Below are 24,460 nucleotides of genomic sequence, written 5' to 3' on the forward strand. Positions count from 1 at the left end.
TACACATTCCAACAGTATATTTGTAGGTGAAAACATAGAGGGATCCAGAATTGCGCTGTGGCTTATTAGCAAAGTACATTAGTGGAGCAAAGATGTCTTGGGCCTACTGCAGGCAACAAAAAAGGCGCCTTTGTCTGTTCTTGGGGAAGTAAATACAGTATTGTCATGGCTCAGTGGGTCCCTATTCACCCCGGCGCTATTGCACCTGCTTCACCAACAGTAGCTATTACCCTGTAGACTATAAAGTTTTTTATGCAACCTCGACTTTTTTTATCTAGATATAGTTACCCAGGCCTTTTGGTTCCATAGTGTTGTTCTCCATCGCTGGAACATAAGTATAGTGTGGTAATCGGAACCCTTCATTGCACACAGCAACGTTTTAATAAAAGGCTCATAAAGGCTGCAGCTTTCGATGCAGAGCATTTGAGCATTCAAACAGACTTCCTTGTTTACTTATTTAGACTGCTGCAGGAAGTGGTGAAGGAGCTCGCTGAGTGACACGCATTCTCAGAAGCGAACATTCATCAGAAAGAGGAAGCAGTTGAGTCCTTTCTTGGGCGGTGTAGCCCACACATTTATCAATTCGGAGCAATCGATTGTGACAAAGCCCGTCCTTCTCGCTCCAGGTAGTTGTCCATTTGCTGCCGTCGTGTTGGGGTTCGAGAGCAGTGTCATTCTGGCCACCCTGTGATATGAATATATCGGTTTAGTTGTAAAAAAGCAGAAATGGATTTGCGAAACGTGCCAAGTCGATCCGAAGTGAGCGCCTGGACTCCGGAGACCCTGTCAGATTATTTTAGAAAGGTAGGAACCACGGTGTCTTTTTACTGTTATGTATGATGCAGTTTGTTGATCACACAAGCTGGGCTGGTCTGGGAACCAAAGCTGCCTTGCAAATTTAGTCAGACCAGACCGCCAAGGGTGCATAGCGAGCTGGCCTGACCACTACAATGAGGCTTTGGGGGATTTGGGGGGAAATGGCAAAACGGTGCATTCTGCAACACATTTTTCATTATTTATTTAATTATGTTCATTTTTTAAAGTATAGTAAATATTGACTTTACAGTACACCAGAATACCGCAAATTTTATTGGGGTTATTCAATCATTCCCTCGCCATCACCCTCTAAACAGTGCCTCTCATGTCTTCATAGTCCCTCTCTCGCATGTATTTCCTATGTTTTTTAGCACCTCTCTTACCTGAATAGAGTGTTGGGGCGCTTTACATCACACTCACATACAGGTACAATCAATCATACCTGTGTGAATCAGTGTAAACAAAATGTTGACAAAGGGGACTACAAGGTGTAGGATTTACGTTATCCATCGTGGTAGGCATGATTTATAGCGCTTGGTCTGGGGAAGCAGAAAAACAGGTTTCAGAATGTAACACAGTGGTTAGGGTTGACTTTACTAATAACAATGTATTTCTAAGTCTAACAAAGGCTTTTAAGCAAAATTAAAATAATCAAAGACTTGGAAAAATATATAACTTTCTAACCCGTACCATGCAGTTTGCACGCAGCTCTTTGATGGCAGTTCATAGCTCACCGTGCAAGATTATAATTGTAACTTGTGTACACCACGGTAACAAAAGGAGATCTGTGACTAAAGCAGTAACCCACTGAGCTATGCACATCAAATACTGTTCTGCCATCTACATAGTACATGCTCTTTGCAGCAGACATATTAACCCTCTGCACTACCTGAGATGAATCAAAACTGCCTTCAGACAAAACCTCAATCGTTCTCCAGCAAGTACATTCATCACCAGAGTTATCCTGGAACATTTTTATTGTTGCCTGAAAAGTGTTGGATGTACAAGGAACTCTGCAATGCTTTTAAAACTGCTGCGCTGCTACAAAACCTTCCCCACGATAACAAAAGCGGCCACCCGCTGGATGCCAGGTATTGCCAGTCCGGCAATGAACAGTAGATATCCTGTGGTGAAGCTAACATTTGTATACATGGCAACATTATAGAAAAAGAAAGTGGGAGATTAAAAAAAAAAAAAGAATTGGAAGAATGTATTTCCCCATTCACAGACTCAATTTCAGACCGGAGACAGCCATAATAAAGCCATTTCCGACTACAAAAATAGTGAGTCTACAGCATGAATAGGGTCTATTGGCATGTGGGCATTTGTAAGTTTGGGACCACCCAGCTGTAATTCTAAAAGGGCGCACATGTTGTTTTATCCCTAGAAAAGAATGGACATGCTCTTTGTGCCCCTGGGTAACTTTCTGTAATACTGCCCGTGGTATGACAAACTGTTCTTCATATAATTTCAGGCATGCTCAAGGTTTTAATGAAAACCTGTATTGTCTTGACTTGGCCACCCAGTCATTTGACTGTACAACCTGTAACATAATCCACTGTCCCAAGACGATGCTTGCAGGCGTGGATGTTAGTTGCTCGAACTATGAATGTAATTGTTGCTGTAGGTATTTCCTACATTAACATATGCATGTGATAACGTTTTTGATAAATGATGAATTTGAAATATCAAGCTATCATTGTTTTTCTGGGTTCTCTGAATGAACAGGGCTTGGGAGGCCTTGCTCTGCCTTTATTTAGTGAAATAATTTTATGAAAAAGATGACAATTTTCTCCTCAGGTTTGGCCTCAGTGTGGTCAAGAGCCTCCACATATTACCATTTGGTTCGGTGGTATGTTTCAGAAACATTTTAACGAAAAGATTTTATGGAGCACTATTTTTTAAATCGAGCATATGTATGACATCATGACATTGCATGACATCATGTTTACCCATAAAAAGATTTTGGTCTGCCAGATCTAGAAGACAATGATAATAGAGCATAGTTGTTGTGGGAATCTGTAAAAGGAACCAGTGACATCAATCTCCTGAAAAGTAATATTTATATAATTGTGCAGGGTGTATTAACACAAACAGACATCCTTCTGAGAGGGCTAAAATGATTCGACAGAAACAGCGGGGCTTATTTACAAACTCCTTGTGCCCACGGTGCATCAGCACCGGCGGCGTATTTTGTTGCCCCGTATTTACAAGGACTCGAAAAGCCACCCTGCGTGGCTTTTCTGTCCTTGTACATACTGCCCCTTTATATGCAGCACTTTGGGTAAAAGGGGCACTCTATGGGTGTTGTTGTTGTTGTTCCCATGCAACACCCATGGAATCTGACACATTTCCAGACTCACGAGAAATCATAAACCTGGAAATGCGTCTGAATGCTACGTTGAAAAACGCAATTTCAGATTGTTTATGTGAAGGAAGGGACACCTTCCTGAACATAAACAATCATCTTCTTGATGCAGGCATTCTTGCACCATGGTCCAAGTGTGCCTGCGTAGGCGCATGGCAGCTAATTGTGTGCCAGTTCAGGGGAGAGCAAAGGGATCGTCTAATCCTTGTAGATATGACACATTCTTGTGCTTCGGAAATAACGCAGTGCGGCGCGGCCAAATGGCTTGGGGCACTGCACAGCCTTCATTCTTTGTAAATAAGGCCCAGCATTTTATCCCTATCTAGGTGTGACTGATGTATGGGTTATACAGCACACCTGGAGTTTCCCCCTTACTCACTTCTCTATATGATTCGTAATTCGTAGAGGCACAAACAGGTTTAAAGAGGGGAAATGTGAAGCCTTCGGGGGCGAGAACTCCGATTCTGTACACTGTATCTGATTCTGGGCAGGAAATCCCACGTACAGACCGCAAGGTGCATCAACTGCCTTTCTCCAGGGCTAGTGGCCTCAGGGTAAAACCAGCCCAAAAAGAATTAGAACCGAAGAGGGTATTTGTTCTCGATAAGATGAGAGCGTCTATCTTTGGCTAAACGTGTGTTCTTTTTTAGACAGTTTAGATTAGACCACAATGTTTGTCTCGAATTCGGTCAAGGAACATCTTTACTTGTTTATACACTTTCAGAGTCCAAATTTCAAACTGAGCTCTTAATTAGATAGATTTGTACGGGTGGAAGTTTTAGCGCAATAACTTTATTCCGAAGTTTAACTGCATAAGAACTTTATTTGCCTGATCCTAATAGGTACAGAATAAGGGCAGCCGTTAAATGGAACAGGATGTGGCGTTATGGCCAAAGCTGCCGCCTTTGGAACTGGGGAACCTGGTTCTCGGCTCAACATCTTGTGAACCTGGGCACATCTCTAAATCTCGCTAACAAAATGAGTGTTTCCTTATGTGACCTAACTGGCACTCAACTAAAGCGCTCCAGTACCTCGGTCGAGTTCGCTCTATATTAACCTGTCAAAAACAAATGCACCTAACCTTGGAAAGCCAGTTTAGGCATAGTCATTTACCCAGTTGAATGTACTGTGAGGAATGCCAACCCAGGGGCGTGCACAAACAGAAGACTGCCCTTTCTCTCTTTTTCAAGATAAAAGTAAGGATAATTCCACAGACCACAGTGCATTTGAATACTATGGTGAGGGGATTATCTGCACATTCAAGGCCCCCTTCCTAATTACTGGCCAGATGTAGGTAATCTCAATTTACCTATTCTTAAATACCGAATTTTACCGATTTGGTATTTAAGAATAGGTAAATGGGATGTAGATAATTTTTCGATAAAAATTCCCGAATCGATAAGAATCGGTAATTAAGAATCGGTATTTACCGATTCGGTATTTACTGAATCGGTAAATACCGATTCAGTAATTCCCATTTATTCCTAAGGGCCTCCAGGCCCATAGGAATGAATGGGAATTACCGATTCGGTAAATACTGATTCGGTAAATACTGAATCGGTAATAGGGGGAACTTTCAGGGGTGGCAGGGTGTCACATTGACACCCTGTTGCACCCCTGAATAGTGCATGGGTGCACATGTGACACACATACATGCATGTAAGTCTGTCACATGGCACTGAATAAAAACAAAAAATTGCTTTTTAAAAGGAATTTGTTATTTACCACCAACTAATAGTTGGTGGTAAATAACGAATCCTTAAATGTAAGAAGCACTCACTTGAGTGCTCCCTACATTATGGATTCGGTAATTTACCAAATCGGTATTTTAGGAATTCGGTAATTTGCCGATTTCTTAAATTATCGATTTGGTAAATTACTGAATCCTGAAATGTGGCCTCCTACATCTGAAAAGCCTAATACCGGTCGGTAACGGCCGAAATTCGGTAATTTCGGCCGCTACCGACCGGTATTAGGCTTCCTACATCTGGCCCTAGATTTATTCTATACTTTAGCTTGACTTGGCAAGTCCTGGCAGGTGAAGAGCACACAAGTATTGCTATCCATGAACTTATACATACTCCCACACTTTAGTATCATGCCATCCTGGTATTTCTTTATGTGAATAAACTCCTCAAATGCTTGTTAGTTCGGCTGGAGGTACATGTTTTACTTTCGGAGTAAGTGTAATTTTATTTGTATTTCACACCGTACGACACACGTTTCACAACATGTCTCCACAATGTCTGTTCGCACTGATGTTGCTTTTGAAATGTCTGCTACTACAATAGTGATTTTCATCAATGCCATTGTTGCCTTCGTAAGTGAAAGTGTTAAAGATTCGTGGGATACTTTACACACAGGCACTAGTGTAAACATTGTACACAAGTGGTTTTTGAGCATGTTTACTTAAAAAAATATATATTTTTTTATTGGTATTTACACATTACAGAATTATGTTTTGACATGTAACAAATATAAAGTTTCACGGCCGTTAACATTAGGGCATGCTTCTTGGAGCGATGGCTGTGTTCGTTTGTTTGCCTTCCTTGGGTAGGACAGAATCCAACAGGAAAGTAACATCATTTCCTTCAACCTTTCCCTCAATGTATGGACCTGACTGATCTACCTGCAAGGATGCACCAAGTACGCACTCCTCGTCCTCCCCCCTCAGGCAACGTCAGAAACTGTCTTCATCAAAGTACGAATCACTCAAAAGAAATTGGGGTGTCACTGTGTCCCTTTTACCACTTCCTTCCCAGCTTGTGGTATCTACACTGTATGCAGGTTGACTCCCAGGGTTTGGCATAGGTGCCAATGGTAACTGATTTTGTATTACCTGTTTTTGCTGCTTTTTCGATACCTCATTCTGCGTCTGTGGATTCAAATTATTATTATTATTTAGTGCAGCCTTACACTTGTTCTTCCAATGCCCCAACTTGCCACACCCATGAAAAGGACATTTTTTTTAGCTTCTTCTCGATTAAATTTCCCTCTTGGTTTATTACCATTTCCATCTCCTTGAGACTGCATGTTTTTCAATTGTTGTTCTTGTTTTTCTACTAATTCTACCTGTTCCCACATTACTTTTTCTTCCAAAATCTTTTGTTTATTGTCCAATTCATCTTCACAATATTTTGCATATTTCAGTATTTCATCTACAGGTTTGGCCTGCCAACAGATTTTATTATCTTTAACCCATTGCGAAATTTCTGGTCTTAGCCCAGACACAAAGCGATAGATAAAATGTGTCATATCTTTGGTGTCAATATTCTCCAAACCTCTATACTGTTTCAAAACCTGTAAAAGACGTTCATAATATGCATGCACAAATTCAGCTTTGTTCTGGGTAGTTCTGTCTATTCTTGTCCAGTCTGTCTCTTTTGGTGGTACTTTCCCTTTCAAATACAGTATAACCTGATCATACTTTCTCATCACCTCATCTGACGGTGCTCCTGTTTTTGGGTCTCTAGGATATTCTTCATTTGGGCAATTTACTGCAATTTTACATTCTATCCATAAATCGACAGGAACAACAATGTCGAATAATCCATCGAGATCCCTTAATAGCACTTCTGAAACCTTTACAAATCTTTCGACCTGTCTGTACCAATCTACAGGTATCTCTCTAAGTTTTGGAAAGTCATATATAAATGACAATATATCTTGTCGGGACCAAGGAACATGCACATAACCTCCACCTGGTACTTCTCCGATTGGACACAATATTTCCACTTTTTCTGTTTCCTTCATCATATATTCTGATACAGTGCTTTTTCCTTGGGCTTCTTCCTTTTTCTTTAACCCCCTAGCTTTCCATCTGTCTACGTCACCCCATTTTTGCAACAATGTTAGCAATTCTTTGATTTGCAATTTACGACCTGACACATTCATATTTTCTAAATCTTTGTCAGAAAATTCAGCTCGATATGGTTTCTGTAACAATTTTGATTTACCAATGTCAATTCCCATTTCACTTGCCAGACTTGTTAATTTTTTATGAAATGTTTTTGTATTCCGGGTGATACTCCGACATATAAACAACAATTCATCTACATTTTATCGATCTAATCCCACATTTCCAGCAATCATTTCTTCTAGTTCAACTCTTAATTTAAAAATATCCAAAGTCTTTGACTGTGATTTTGGTTTTTCTATTTCTCAAGACCATCTTTCAATTTCTTCTGGAGTAACTACAGTTGCATTTCTCGTACCTGAAGAGCTTTCTATTTGTACCTTTCTAGTATGTACAGGTGTGGTTTTCCTAGCTGAACTACTTACTGGTTCTCTTATAGGTAAATCCATCAAAGAAATTTCTGACCCACATTCACTTGCTTGGTCATCCACTATTAATGTTTCTTTCCTTGGTTGTACTACAGGTGTAGTTAGAAAAGGAGGTCTGGGACTGGGACTAGTCTGTTTTTCTCCATATAAAGGAACAACTGGACCTATAGTTACTGGAATTGTCAAGGCTTCAGGACTGACATTTAACTGTGTATTTTCTGAATTAAGTCATTCCTTTGCTAAAGTATTGCTTCTCGTTCTTTTTCCTGTAATGTTTTTTCTAATTATGCCTCATGTAATACTTGCGGAACTAAAGGTGGCTTTAAGAACGGAGCACTAGCATTTGTCTGATTCTGCTCTTCATTATAAGGTGCGGATTTTTCATTAATAAATCCTCCAAGTAATCTTCTTCTGGATCAGCATTTGACATTACATTTTTAGTTTTTTCAGTACTTTTAATCCCTGTTTGTTCTTCTAGAGCTCGGGCAGGATATAATCCTTCCACTAACATGGACTGTCTCCATTGTTTCATCTGCTTATCTCTTTTCTCTTTAGGAAATTTAGGATAAAATGTACTAATACTTTTATCACTTCTGAATCTGTCTCGCTCAAAAGCCTCTATTTCCCATTCCTCCAATGCCTCATATTGGGTTAATCTAGGTCTTGGATCTAATTCATTCATGCGTGTTCTTAAATTATACAAAACTCTACCATTAAAGGTACCATTTTCTGGAAATGCAAAAATTCCATCATATTTTGTATATTCTATCCAGTTTTCTAACCATATACAAGTATGGTAGCCCATTTCGACCATCATGTATGATGCAGGAGTGTTCGGTGGTGGAATAATAATCCCTTCTCTGGTTTTTATTGACTTATCATTTTTAAGGAAATGTTTAACTTTCTTGGCAAACAACATTTTTCTTTTATCTCCGTACATGATATAAGGTCTTCCTCTTATCATCTGTTCTTTAGCAAAACCTAGATATTTTCTATCTGGTCGATTTCCTATGAATCCTGGATCTAAATGCCACATATATTTTATGCCGCTTTACTTTGTGATTACAAAAAGCTTCCAATGCAAACAATTTTCTTATTTACAATGACCAATCAATGATTAGAATACACACAAGTTCAACCAATGGTTGCGTGGCTTTTTCCGTGAGACAAGTTCTCATGCTCCTGTGCTCACCCCTCCTTTACAAAACTACCTCAACTACATACCCGCTGTATCAATCAATACCAGTGACGTCAGTGCAGCTCCGCAACTGAGTCCCTCCTTTGCAAGGTAATACGAGAGTTTATTTCGATTCACTTTAAATGCTCATTTTTATTAATTAACAACATAAAAATATTCACCACTGTGTCTGAGTAACTAATTCAAAAGGAAAGAATGAATTTTAATTCACTGCAAGTAACTCCCTTCCGTTTACTCTTCACACACTACAAGTAGATCCCTTCCGTCTACCTTTCACACAAGCATCAGAGAACCTGTTACTCCCTCGGGCTTACCCTATCTAGGTGATGTAAGGCCAAAGTTTCACCAATTCACCCCTTTGCTGTCAATCAAGCTCAGAAGAACCTGCTACTCCCTCAGTGTGACCCTTTCTAGGTGATATCACACTAAAGTTTTACTAGCAAACTCTTTGCTATCAATTATTCACACATTTATTCAGAAAAATCCCTAACGCAGTGCTTCCGGTTTTACCTAACCATGCACTTTCTTCTACAAACAAGTGACCTCACTACGGAATGGCTTCCATTTACCATCTGCTATTCTGCCCCGGTGTTTCCAGACAAAACATAAAACAGATACGAACAGTTTTGGTTAATGCATAAAATCAATAATTATTAATCAATCAATAATCAATATATACTATCTATCTATCTACACTAATCCCAAACCATCCTCTGCTACCAAAATAACTGATAGAACACAAGCTCACCTGCTCAACATACTCACCTGGGCCCATATATCTATGTATATATTAAACAGGTAAATTTACACACTCTATTCAATTGGGGTTTTTACCATTTGGATTTTACACCATTTATCTTACCAATCCAAGTCACCGATACCTACGTCCTAAAGGATCAAGGGAGTTAGAGAGAAAATAGGTAGCAATAATAACATTTAATATTTTTATGAATAACCACAAACTCAGGAAAAGTTTTAAATCTTTATCTAAGTATTTTTAGAAAAATGATAACATGAAATTCAGATTAACTTCTTATTCTTTAGAATAATGCAGATTTATTAAAAATGTGACATTGCAAATGCATTTGGAGAAAAATATCGTTAAGCATTTAGACAGAGGGTGGGTAAGAGAAAGAAAAAACAGAACAATGACAAACCCACGCTTTATAGTTACCTATTTCGGTGTGATGACCAATCCTGGTCACATGCTCAATTAAAGAGTACGATAATCCCAAGTACAGGTGCCAGTAGGTTAGAACAGGTGCAAGCCAGAAATCAGAACCAGAACAGGATATGGACCAAATTGGATCAAGACAGGACCACCACAGGTTAAGACTCGCACCACAGTTAATGTTCATACGCCAGCGTTGAAAACCCTCTCTGCAGCTAACAGTCGAACCTCGATTGGGTCATCGATCTCCTTCCCAATAACCCCGATTGGATTATCGAATCTTCTGACAGAGTGCTTCGCCAGCAACTCTGCTCTTGATCACCTATTGAGTGCGTTGGGTCAGTGACAGGTCAGCTATTCGGACAAGTCAGACAATCTAACTAACTAAGCCTACCTTTGTTATACCATTTTTCAGATCAGTGTACCACTCCCAAATGTTGCAAATGTGTAAATCCCACAATTTTATTGGACAAGAACGAGGAGTAGCCATCACACCATATTTTTCTAGAGGCAACTTGTCAATCATGTATTCATGACATCCCCTCCCATAACTTTATCAACCCATATTCTTTTTATTCCTCCCGGTAATGAAATGTATCAAATGTTTTATTTTAATAAACAATTTTATCAATTCAGCTTCCTCTGTCAAGGAAAGAAGTTCATTCTTCTCTGCCTTCCAAGTCCGTCTTGGCTATGATTCAAGGCTTTGGCTTCTGTAACTTCAGGACTTGTCGCGCAGTTGCAGTTTCTCCAAAGATGGAGTTCAGTAAAGCATTTAGGCCCATTCAGTTTAACATGTAAAAATAGAAAAGAACAGTTTTAGAGACACAGAATAAATGAATACACTGTATACCACTTCTTTCTACTCTACTCCCATTATTTTATTTTATACTATTGTGTTAGAGATTAGGTGAAACAGACAGCTTAGCAAGGCAGCGGTGCAAGCTTCTTGCACGTTAGGACACATAACAGCCATCTAAGTTCTTTTGCGCAGAAGCAGAAGTTTTCCCTCCAAGCATATCACGTGGGCATGACAGACGCATGCGAAGTAGAAAATCTCGCGTAGTAGCAGCCATTTTAGTGGAAGTGGATTATTGTTGGTAAAAGCACATTGACAAGCTTCCCTTAGATACCTAATATGTCATGTAATGCAATATTAATAAGACAAAAACATGTTAATTAGTACATTAATGTTATTACGAGAGGGTTGAGTACAAGCAAGTCACTTTACGTGTAAAACCTTGCTCCATCACACTAAAACTGAATCTCTGGGCATAACTAACTTCTCTAAACACTTTTTCAGTATTTGATTAAAACTTGAGGGACTTTCTGTATACCCTCGAGGAACTCAGTTCCATGCCAAGATACGATCATCAAATTTAAATGAAAAAAGATACTGGCTGTCTGGATGTAAGGGAATTGAGAAGAAGGCTTGGCACGGTAAACCAGCTTGCGTTGCAAGGGATCTGATAAAGAATTGCTTCTAGATTTGGCACCACAGGAGAACAAGGCACTACCATTTTATTAATTGTTCTCAAATCCTGGGCTATTCTGTACTTTCCCCTAAGTTTTTTAAGTCCTATTGTAGGCGAATTACAAGGTCTACTCATTATTTCTTTTAAAATGCCCTGTTTAATCATATGGTTAATTTCTGAAGCCACTCCTGCTTTCACTTTTGGACTCATTTTGTATTGTCTGGTGTTGGGGTAAACTGCACCTTCTTTCACTGTCACTTTCACTAGCCCTATTTCTTTTCCTGTGAAATCCCATACTTCTGGATTCACAATTATTTTCAGTTCTTCTGGTAAGTCATCTTTTGTCATCAATGAATACATTCAATCTACCTCTGTGCCTTGTTTTGCAAGCATTAGCTTGTATACAATATCTTCATCAGGGGTGCAATAAATTGTGGAGTTAATTTTGCACAACAGATCTCTTCCTAGTAAATTCACTGGACTGGAATCACAGACCACGGAATTTCCAATATGAACCTCCATACGTTCTGTAGTTGGGGTTCTAATCTGTTGATTCGACACTCCGACTACTTGGATCGCTTCTCCCGAGAGGGGTAGGTTTGGGATGTTTGCTGTTCTCACAGTAGAACAGGTAACACCAGTATCCAATAGAAAAGTGATATAATTGCCTTCCACTTTCCGATCAATAAATGGTCCTGACTGATCTATCGGCAGGGATGTGACGAGTACGCACTCCTCTTCCTCCCCCCTCAGGCATCGTCATTGCTGGTCTTCACTTTCATGGTTATTCAGTAAAAGGTATAGTGAAATCACAGAATTTTTCTTACCATTTCCTCCTTGAAATCTGGCATCCGCACTGCACTTTGGCTGGTTCACAAAATTTGGCATAGGGGCTCGTTGGCACCTGACACTGTTGATTAACAACCTGCTGTGGCGGCTGATTCATAAGCACCTCATTCTGCGTCTGTAGATTTAAATTTTGGGTTCTGAATATTTTTGCACTCGTTTTTCCAATGTCCACCATTCGCACCCATGACACGGAAACTTCTTCTTTGCATCCTCTCTATTCATTCGTCCTCTTGATTTACCGCCATTTACCGCATGATCACTCTGACTCTGTTCTTTCATTTGACAATCTGCCTGACTATTTAATTTAATCTCCTGTTGTTCTGCCAATTTCACTTGTGCGCACATCATTTTCTCTTTTAACTTCTTATACCTTGCCTCAATATCATCCTCACAATATTTTGTGTATTTTAAAATGTTGTCAATGGACTTTCCCTGCTAACACAATATGTGCTGTTGAATCATCTGACTAATTTCTGGCTTCACACCGTACACAAATCCAATACACAAAATGACCCATATCCTTATCTCCAATGTTTTCAAAGCCACTATACTCTTTAAACACTTGCAGTAACCATTCATAATACGCATGAACAGATTCATTTAGTTCTTGGGTGTTTCTGTCTATTTTTAACCAATCTGTTTCTTTAGGAGGAATTTTCCGTTTCAGGAAAGTAATTACTTGGTGATATTTCTTCATCTGAGGGGGCTCCTGTTTTCGCATCTCTTGGATACTCTTCACTTGGTCAATCAACTGTGATCTTACATTCTGTCCATAAATCAGCGGGTACCACTATATCAAATAGATCATCCAAGCCTTTCAACAAAACCTTCAAACCTTCACAGACCTCTCAACTTGTTTGTACCATTCAACTGGTTTCTCTCTCAATTTAGGGAAATCGTTTGTAAATGACAAAATATCTTGTCGACTCCATGGAACGTGAAAATATCCACCACCAGGTACCTCTCTCATAGGACACAACCTTTCTACTTTTCCTGACTCTCTTAACATATATGCAGTAGATGCTTCTTTCGCATGTACTTCCTCATTTTTCCTTGTCCATCTCATTCTCAACCTGTCAATGTCTCCCCACTTTTGCAAAATATTCAACAACTCCTTTACCTGTAACTTCTTTCCTGACACATTCATGTTTTCTAAATCTTTGTCAGTAACCTCCACTCGCTATGGTTTCTGTAGCACTTTTGATCTCCCTATCTCAATCCCCATCTCAGAGGCAAGTTCTGTAAATTTCTCATGAAATAATCTCGCATTCCTAGTTATACTTCTACAAATGATCATCAAGTCTTCCTCATTGTAAGTGTTCAATCTTTCTATTCCCATGTTTCCAGCTATCATCTCATCCAATTCTACTTTCAGTTTGTAAATATCTAATATTTTAGGGGTGTACTCTGTTTTTCTATTCCCTGTGACCATCTCTCCAAATCTTCTGGAGTTACTGCTGTTGCACTTCTGGCTCCAGAGGATACTACTGATTTTTTGAACTACTGGGTGGAAAACTTTTTGGGGATTCACTTACTGAGTCTCTTATCAGTAGATCCATTAATGAAATTACTGAATCGCACTCACTGGCTTGATCGTCTATAATCACAGTTTCTTTTCTGGGGTTACTCAAGGGAGTTGTTACAGCTGGTGGTTTAGGGCAATTTGCTTTATCTCCATATAATGGAACAACAGGACCTATAGTTACTGGTAATGTGAATGCTTCAGGGTTCAAATTCAATTGACCTATCTTATGTATTAATTCTTCTCTATTTTTTTTAACACTTCCTTTTCCCTCTTTTGAAGTACCCTATTGACTGTTGGGTCATGTCGACTTTGTGGAATCAATGGTGGTCCCAATACAGGTGCGCTTGGGGTACATCTACTTGGTCCTTCTTGGTATGGTGGAGGGTTTTTAGTTAAAATATCTTCCATAAATTCATCATCTGATTCACCATAACCTGTCACTTTATGTGTTTTGTTTTCTCTTTACTCTTCCCTCCTGATTGTTCCTCAGCCATTAACACTGGATATAAACCTTCTGATACCATTGCTTTTCTCCATTGCTTCATCGGACCTTCATGTGTCTCCCGCAAGTACCAAGGAAAATTACCCATATATATTCCACTCTGATTTTTCTCTCGCTCATATGACTCAGTCTCCCATTCTTCTAATGCCTCATACTGAGTTAACCTAGGTCTCAGATCTGAAATATTCATCCGCATCCTCAAATTCTGAAAAAATCTTCCATTAAAGGTACCATGCTCAGGAAAAGCTGAAACACCATCATCTTTTGTGTATTCCATCCAATTCGCCATCCATACACATGTATGATATCCTCTCTCCATCATCGTAAAGAAAGGAGGCGTTTTAGGTGGCGATTAGGAATTCCTTCTCTAGTCAAAAAAAGGTTTTCTTTCTTAAAGAAATTCTTAATTTTCTTTCAAAATGACATTTTTATCTTTTGTCCATACATACTAGATACTCGATACATGAAACAATAATCTGCAAATCCTCGAGCTCTTCTGTTAGGGCGACTCGCACAAAAAGGCAAATGGGAATCAAGCATACAAATTTTCACGAACCAATCTAAAAACAGTTTTCATCCAATCACTCAATCAGATTGCAGCTCACGCTTGTGGTTTGACCAATGCCACTGCAGCCTTCCTGATGTCATCAGTTCTGGTCCTTACTACTGACCCCTCCTTTAAAATTCACGTCAGTCACACGCCCGCTGTTTCAACCTATCCCAGCGTGGCTCTCTGTGACATCAGTGCAACTCGGGGCAACTGATCCTCCCTTCACAAGGTAATACGAAAACATTTTCTTTTACTCTTCCTTTAACTAAATTCCGTTAGTAACAACATTAAAACATTCACTACTCTGCCTTTTCCACTAAACAAAGGATAGATTTCAACCTATTCTGTAGACCCAGAATTGCTCCTCTTACCCTGCGAGTAAAACCTTGCGTTTACCCTTCATTCAAGCTCAAGAGAACCTGTTACTCCTTCAGTGTTACCCTTTCTAGGTGATATAAGACCAAAGTTTCACCAGCGAACTTCTTTGCTTTCACTCACAGTCAACCTTTATACAAAACTAGCAGCCCATCCGGACGTTGTCCGGGTATGAAAAAGAATGTGTGTAATGTGTGTATTTGGCAAGGGCAATTTATCTTAAAATCTCGCGGTAGACAACATTTTTTATTTCATTAGAATAGGGACGGAGAAGGGCCAGCTGCAGCCCTGGTTGATGTTAGCAGGTGCGTGTAATTGGTGTAGTGATCCGCCGCCTGAGCCCGGCTACAGCCCTGGTTGAAGTTAGCAGGCGCGTGTAATGTCGTTGAATGAGAGAGTTATCAGCAGCGGGTAAATCCGTGTAATGAGAGAGTTCAGTGACAGCGAGTAGGAGAGGCTGCAGTAATTGTCCCCCAGAATTTCGTAGCGCACCCTGCATCGCAAAATGCGATGCAGCGCGCACTACAAAATTTGTTTTATTAATTAAATTGTTTACTTACCTGCAATTATCCATATTCCGTTGTTTACCACCCTCCACCCTGCCCCTCCCCCGCACCACCTCCCTGCCCCACTGAACTCCCTCCACGGGCGGCGGCTGCTAACATGTACTAACGTTCAGCCCAACTAGAAGGTCACAAGATTACACTAGTGACTTCACTAGTATTACCGTTATAATATACAGATGATACAAAAATATAGGTTCTCATTTGTATGGTGAACTAGAACAGAGAACACTATCATCTGCAGAAATTTAGGAATCACTGAATAAAAGTTATACACATTTATAGTTAAAGATATTGTATTTTGTAAGGACGAACAATATATAATTTCAAGATATTTTATTGTAAAAGGAAGAGCAATTATAATTATGTAGATATTCAACATCAGTTTTCACACTAAGATATGATAGATTGATTGCAAGCATCATCAAGAAAAAAATGGTAAATTGTTGTTTTTATTTTCTTACAGATGAGCAGCTGTTTCATTAAATTTTCTAAAGTATATAACCAGTAATTCTTTTTTGAAACAGGGTACACTTGTTTGCAGTAGAAGGACTTCCCGGTTAATTAAATTTTTTTGCATTCAATATTTAAAGGTACACCCCAATTTTATCCTTGTTGAACACTTAATCAATAGCTTTGCCCCTACAATGTACTGCCAACCAACCACAAAATACAAATCAGTGGTTGAGGTAGGATAGTGTGAATCAGACTTTAGTACTCTTCCTACAGCCACTGCAAGAACGATTTTGACTTTTACTTAGAACACATCATTAAGTTCAATGCCGAAGTCTTTTAGCTTCAATGAAAATTAACTTGTAGGTTGCCCTAAAGTATTTGGACTCATTCAATCTTAGGAATCACATGAAAACCAATAGAATCACGAAATTAATTGGAACAGGATGGTCTATGCACAGACTGAATGGCATCTCAAAAATGACTGCAGCAAAAGAGGCAGGAAAAAGACAATGGAGTCCATTAGGATAGCGGGCGGATTGCCCCCGCCTGGCCGGCAGTGGTTACCGCCGGCCCGGCTGGGTCTATCCACCCACCATCCCTGTAGGAAAGACCCCCTCCATATTATTATGGCTGGGGGGTCCGCGGCGGACGGAAAGACCGTCCTCAGCATTTCCGCCCCGGTAGACTTGCGACCAGGCGGAAAAGGCTGCAATATGGTGGCGGTGTCTGTTTGACACCACCAGCCATATTACAATGTGGTTTGAGGAATGCCTTTCCGTGGCAGCATTGCTGCCACGGAAAGGCATGCAGTGTCTGCTAGGGGGGCCGTTGCTGGCCCCAGGGATTTCGGGGTGTGGGGGTGCACATGGGGGTACCTATGGTACTCCCCAGCAGTTCCATGCACAACATGGCAGGCACCACGAAGGGCCTGCCATGTTGTGCAGGGAAGTGCACAACATGCCTCCCTAACATTGTGGCGGGCGGTGCTGAGTGCAGAGTTGTTTTCAGTAAATTCTTTATTCATAAATTCTTTTCCAGCAGGATAATAGACCATAGCCAACGTGTTTCCTCTCTGACTTCTTCTGGGCTACAAACAACATATATATTTATAGCAATTATTATGCAATACATACACATATCCTGAACAATACAGTAATACAGCGTGCGCTACGAAATTCATTTTATTAATTAAATTGTTTTCTCACCTCCAATTATCAATTTTCCGGTTTTTAGCACCCCCCCAACGTGCCCCTCCCCCCCACCCTGCCCCTCCCCGCCCCACCTTTTTGTCCCACCGGTACTCCCTCCACGGGCCACGGCTGGATTTCCTAATGGGAGGCAAGGGTGCCCAAATATGTAAAAGAACAGGTATGGATTCAGTATTTTGGAGAATATTCTTTGAGAGTAGAGACATGCAGAAAAGAGATTTCCAGGCAGCATTGGAATTTTTAGGTCAGCTAAAAAGAATATTTTTTGTCTAACATATCACTCCCCACATTGGTAAGAATGGTCACGAGTTGCCCTACGTATAACAAGCATTAGCAAATCCAATAGGTCTCAGCAATCTGAGCGCTATTGGCATTGTCAATGTTAATGTGGTATGGTGTAGAGTGGATGTATGTGGAATTATGTTTGTTGGCGTGAAATTGTTTGTTGTGAAATTGTGGGGTGTTGAGTAGAGTTATGTGTAATGTGGCATTGTGTGATAGTGGAATTATGTTGTTAGTAATTATGTAGTATTGAGTCTAGTGGAATTATTTTGAGTGGGATTGTGTGACATGGAGTGTAATTATGTGGAGTTATGTTGTGTGTCGTGGAGTGCTGTGTAGTGGAGTGTAATTATGTGGTGTGATGTTGTATTTTGAAGCATGTTGTGGAATTCTATGCTGTGGATTGGATGTAAGTGGTGAGTAGTGGAAGTTTGTGGTGTTGATTGAAAATATGTTGAGTGGAATTATGTGGAATGGTGTGGAGTGTATTTATATTGAGTGTTGCTATGTGGCATATAGTGGATTTATGTGGAGTGTATTTGTGTGGTATGGAGTACACTGTAAGTATGTGAAGTTGAATAATATGGTGTTGAGTTGTATTATGTGGAGTGTAATTATGTTGTGTGGTGTGGAATGGTGTGGCGTTCAATTGTGTGGTGTGGAATACGTGGTATTGTGTGGAACTGTGTGGCATGGTGTGTAGTGGAATTGTGTGGCATGTTACGGGGTTGATTTTTGTGGAGTGCAATTTTGTTTTAGTTCAGTGGATACAAGTTGATTGTAAGTATGTGGTGTGAAGTGTAATTCTAAAAAAAACAAGAATGCCTCCATGTGAAGAAACATTGAAGTGGCTGATACTTGTGTGCTTTCAAACTAAGGAGGCACACCAACACTTTTCTACTAATGCTATTTGCTAGTACACAGAGGGGAAAAGGATACAAATTCTGTTAAGTGGCAGTGATTCTCTCCAGCGGTATTTGTACCATCCTTTGAGGGGCTAATTTGCTATCAAGTTGGGGAAGCCTACCATAAAGTAGTTCTTCTCCAGAGCAGGGTGGGTATTGAGGCAAACCTGCCTCTTGGTACTCCTATTCGGCTGAATAATTCTCTAAATTCCATAATGAAAGAACGTATCTCAGTAGGCATGAAGTTGTGTGCCACTGACGCTAAAATAGCAGAACTGACTATCAGTGACATCAACGTGCTATAACATGGATTCCTTTTTATAGTAGACAGAACATGGCTGATAAGAACATTACTGACCTGTAGGCCTGTATGAATAGTAATACAGAATGGCACACACCTGACAGGTGCCAAAAAAACATTAATTTTGAGTACAGATTCCATTGGGACAATGTGTTTATTTACTGTATCCCATTGAATATTAAGAGCAATATGACAGGCTTCTTGGCAAACAAGTTGCCACATCTATTGAATGGCAACTTCATGGCACTACAGATGTAGATTTGACAGTGATGATCTGGAGAAGCATCTCATACGAGACTTATTATTGCATGTTCCCTACGCTATGAGGAAGCTTGACACATCATCCAAGCTGCATGAAGGAATGGCTAGTTTGAAATAGCTACAAAACTTTTCTCTGAGATCACCAGAAAAAGAGAGTCCTCTTTAGCACTGATATACAGACTCTGGAAATCAGATATTAAACATGGCTTTTAAAAACATTCGACTATGTGGCTTAACATCGACTACTTGAAAATGCAGATCCTAAAAGATCTTGGAAAGCATTAACACTACTGTATGGACACATCCCCTCCCCCTCATAATGTCAAGTTCAATGTAACAGCCTCTTCCTTTGTGATCAAGGGCCACGCAAAATAATCAGGTGAGAGGCAGGCCACAATGTAGACACTCAGATAAGGAGGGAATGAATCGAGTTGTGAAGGCTCTGATGGTGGACAGGTGCAAATCAAGATCAACTGCAAAACAAAACCTCACAGACTTGGATACAGGCAAGTAGGAGATGTGGAAGTCATATTCCATCCAAACTCCCACATCACCTTGATGCACCTACACACTGGGGAGTTGTCTGTAGCCACTGACTTCTTGACCTAGCTAGGTTCTTGAAGTGAGGCTTTCTCGTCTTCTTGTAATCTGCTACCCCCTCACACCCAGGGAGGTATACTGCTGGCTGTTTCCTTACCACCATCCATCCGCTCTCCATTATTGGGGAATGAAGTTCCAGTGCCTTAAATTTGCTGTCTGATACAATGGAGGGCTATGGTCCTCTACAAAGAGCACATAGGCCAGGGAGGATTAACAAGTAGCTAATTACAATACTCTTCCCGAACAGTAGTGGCCACTCACTTTCAAGACTTTAGCCCATTTCAGTCACTCCATAAGATACCACATCTTACCCCTAGGGCTCAGACTCCCCAAATGCTTGTAATGACCCCATTGTAGACCACTGGCCTGGGTTGAGAGGCTATCAGCGGCAGTAGCCAGAAGCCTAGACCACTTCTTAAACTTTAAAGTTAGCCTTCAACCCATATTTCAGCTCATGACCTTCAGTTAGACTCTAACGTAGATCTTACTTGATTTCTTTTCAAGTTATGCCTCCCACTTTTCTCCCATATCTAGGTCCCAGGCAAGGTACTTGCATATAATTCCTTTGCCTCCAGGGAATGTAATGGCCCCCTTTTGTGTTGGATTCTAGGTGTCTTCACCTCTACAGATGGTGACATCATCACCATAAGTGAGAGTTGATTTCAATACGGGGAACCAGACCCTTCCCATGGTACCAAACTTCCTTTTAGACCCCAAGACACCTTTCCTTCATAGCTGGAAAGTTTCCATCGATCTTTGAATTGGTCCTGACTGGTAAATGGCATCTGTATTCACAATTTTGATAGGCAAAAAAGCTGCCATATACAATCTGAAAGATATGGTACGATCATAAGTGGCAGTGCATACTTATGAGATAGTCTCTGTGCAACAGGTGCCTAGTGGTATAGCTAGTTTAAGCACTGAAGTCTAAAAGACTCTTTCACCTATCTCGACTTTCATCAAAATTGGCTCATCACCTATAGACATTGGAGGCGACTGGAATGTGGCACCCAGCCCATTTCTTGAAAGAAAAGTACTAATGGATGTTGGCAATGCCAGTTGGGAGGTACTTCAAGATATTATAGGTGATAATCGCTGATAGATCCATTGAGACTCGCGATAACATATAGCTTTCTGGTATGTAGACATGGGTCCCAATCATGCAGTGACTACTTTCTCACCTTTTCCTCTCTTACATATGTGACTGCAACATATTGTTGGGTGCTTTCTGACCATGCTATAATAGTACTATGGAATGGGGTCAGAACATTATGAATGAGCACTTTCTAATATAAACTCCTAGCTGAGAAGTAGCTACTTTAAGACCACATTATCACCTTGCTCAAGGAGAAGAAAAGGCCAGTAGTGTTGTCACAAACTCCATGGGCAGCCTGAAAGGCATTAGCATGGGGGCAAGACAGTCTCTAAGAAACACTTGAGACTGGAACAGACTGAATTGGAACAATCCATCAAAGCCATTGACGTAACAATACTTCACCCATTGATACCAATAGAAGCGAACTGAAGACACCCAAATTGGTTCTTAACTCCATTACACTCTGTGAGTTGAATATGGTTGGTACCTTTGTACCAAACTTTGTAAGTTTGAAGGAAGGCATTATGAACCAGGAGAAAATGCAGGAATATTGTTGGCTGCCCAGCTTCAATAGAGGCAAATGGTGACAACAATCCTCACAATTTATGATAATCAAGGACACGTTAAGGGTCTTACATGTGAAGGACTGGACTTTTATCAGTACCAGCGGTGCCAGGGAACAACACCTATAACCTTCATGGGATACCTGTTTCGGCGCACAAACTACAGAGACACGGGACACTTCCTTCGACGTCAAAGATTCAAGGTTTATTACTGCAGGGAACACAGAAGTCACGACAAGTACAACACGTGCAACTTGGGGAGACTGCTTCAAATTGGTTCTGTGTATCGCTCCTTTTATACAGATTTTCCCCATAGGACATCATGATACACAAAGTTTACAACCGGTTCCCATAATTATTCCTCAGAGGGGTCGCTTTGGTCACTTTGAAGCACATAAGGTCCGGAACATGAGTGCGGAAACATTTGGTGGTTCCCAACTGTAAAAACCCATCTTCCCAACATTAGCAAATTCCAACCGGCAGTAAAACAGATCGAAAATAGGAACTAAAACAGGTGGAGAGGAAGATGGAAACAGTGGGCGAGTCGAAAAGGGTGTAAAAGGGGAGGTATCGGGAAACACGAGATACAGGCATCAAAGGGACGTGCCTAATGAGATGCACGGCTGAGACAATAAACTGGCACGGCAAGATAAGCCTCGAGCGGGGCCATCTGCCTTACAGTATCATCCCCCTCATCATAAAGAAACTTACAAAGAACATGCGTCTTCCGCAAATATCGTGGGAGTCCCAGGGTCATGAAGCGGACAGTGTCCGTTCGCTGGCTACTTGAGGGCAAGAGACAAAATGGATGCCGTATCTAAGATGGAACCCGTAGGTACAGGTGAATAACCCACATAACTAACGACCAGTTTAAGTTAGCACAGCGAAACTGCGCACACTTACTAAACTCGTCATTTACGGTTCTTAGATACCAGACTCGACCATATGAGTCGAAAACATCACCTAAAATTGTCACGGAACCTCAGACGCTCCTTTTGCCCTCATGTAGGCAAGCACTAGTCGGAATCATATTCGATATTCATCAGACCCTCGAGATGTTGTTGCAGCATAGCTCTGTCCAATCGAGACCCTTTGGTAACAGGTGGCTGTCTCATACACGTTGTAGCACAGAGGCCACATAAGGCAGGACCGCACTGTACACAAAGGCAACACGTGAACAGGAACACTACAACGACTCCAATGATCGTCAGAATTTTCCAACCCCAAGTCGACATCAGGCCCCAAAACCATCCAAGTAGCGTCCAATCCCCTACATCCACGTGTATGGATTCGGAAATTTTATGCAACCTTGAGATGGCTTGATAGACAGTCGGAGCGTTATCAGGAATAAAAATACAGCAGGCCGAATGGATCACCTTACAGACCCCACCTCGATCTGCTAAGATCACATCCAAAACCATACGGTTTTGTAACGTCATAAGTCTATCCGCCTGAAGTTCTGTGGTGATATTACCAAGGGCACTGGCAGTAATATTAGCTGTCGATTCTACCACTCGAGTCAACTGTCTCAGATTCCTACTATTAACCATAGGTCCCCAAAACGGAAGGAAACCCTTGAAAAAGTCTCCTGCCTCTTGACCGGCAGTATCCTCTTCGTTAATTACGCCTCTCACAACTCTAGTCTTGTGATAATCTGCGTCTACAGTGAACGTCGGAGGCAACAAGTTTGCGATAAAACATGAGCCCACAAAGTCAGAGGGCAACCATGCATATGCACGATCATGACAGATAAAGTAGGTACCCTTGGCAGCCAGGAACACAGGGGACGAGACCATTGGCAATATATAATTTTCAGTGCAAGCACTCTCTCCAAGTCGAGCTTTCGATCTACGGCCACGACCTATTAGACAAAAATTACCAATGTGGGGTACGACCCATATCGGAGGTGAATCTTTAAGCTGTTTTTCATTAGTGAACACACTATATTCGCCTCTACTTAAAATCCTATAGGCTTGTACCTCTTCTTCAGGGATAAGCGAAAGATCATAGATATCGCTATCTAAATCCTCTATCGCTATCGACAAAGATTTTTGGTACGAGGTAGGACCAGAGTAAGGGGAACGTGGTTCTCGAATGGGGTGGAAACCCAGTGCGCTTCGAAACATTGTTTGAAATGCTCGAGCAGACCCTTGGGAGCTATACGGTAACACTAGATATGGAATTCCCTTATCCGTAGTATGGGGCATCAACCCACATACCCAACAATTAGTAGTGTTAACCACTAACTGATGCTGATGAAGGAGTTGAATAAAGGAATTATTGCGGAATTCTGCACGTCTAGCCTGCTCGTGTTCAGGTAAGATGTGAAAAGAATGAGGAGAGTCAGTGGGGATGAGTTTAAGGTCAGGGGTAGGAGTAGGTATGATAGAAGACAAGAAGTGAAACATTGTGTAATACACTGCACCCACCAAAAATGCAGAAATAGTCATAAACAATACGAATATTTGAAATATGAAACATTTGGTACGACTGAGTTGCTGCAGCTTGAATCTTCTTGCTTGAGCTTTTTCCAAGTCCATCAGCTTCGAAAATGCCATTCCCTATGACCGTCCGCAACGTTTCTTGACGCACTTCGTTCTGTGTAGCAATAGTCAATTCCTAGGAGTTCCCAGGCATCGACGGTCTTTAACCTAGCGTCAAGACCTACTAACCAGGAGGAAGTACACGCGCGGCCCTACGGTCTTTATTTCATAAATATATATATATATATACGCAAAAACAATGTCTCTCAGCTGTGGAAACAAAAAGGTGTAAAGAACGGAGCTCAATAAATATACAAAATAATTGTAATAACGTGAGTGTTTTACAGTGTTCAGGAAAAACGGGATAATACACTTATCAAGGGACAGAACGGATTTTTTATTAGTCTCTGGTGCTTGATCGCAGAAAATAACGAGTTTTCCCAGATCGTGTCTGTTCATTAAACAAAAGATCCATCGGAGGGACAACGCCCTGTTGATCAGTTGAGTGTTCTGGTCTTGAGTTTTCTGATGACAAGTGTTCAGTAATGCCTTTTGGCTGCACTGAGGATTCTCCGACAGGTTGTGCGTCGCTGAAAGGTACAAACGCTGGCAATCCTTCGGTTTCAGTT

The 24,460-nt window shown here is 40.8% G+C and overlaps 1 protein-coding gene across 7 annotated transcripts in view; it reads left to right on the top strand.

The window, feature by feature from the left end:
• The first annotated feature begins 510 nt into the window (after positions 1-510).
• Positions 511-24,460, top strand: part of LCP2 (lymphocyte cytosolic protein 2) — a 665,418-nt gene continuing 641,468 nt past the window's right edge. For all 7 annotated transcript variants that reach the window (XM_078653368.1, XM_078653363.1, XM_078653365.1 and 4 more), the window contains exon 1: positions 511-804. In XM_078653368.1, the coding sequence (XP_078509494.1) occupies positions 727-804 (78 nt within the window). In that variant the 5' untranslated portion in view covers positions 511-726. The remainder of the gene's footprint in view (positions 805-24,460) is intronic.

Source organism: Lissotriton helveticus, chromosome 7, assembly GCF_964261635.1.
Source record: "Lissotriton helveticus chromosome 7, aLisHel1.1, whole genome shotgun sequence".
Taxonomy (NCBI): domain Eukaryota; kingdom Metazoa; phylum Chordata; class Amphibia; order Caudata; family Salamandridae; genus Lissotriton; species Lissotriton helveticus.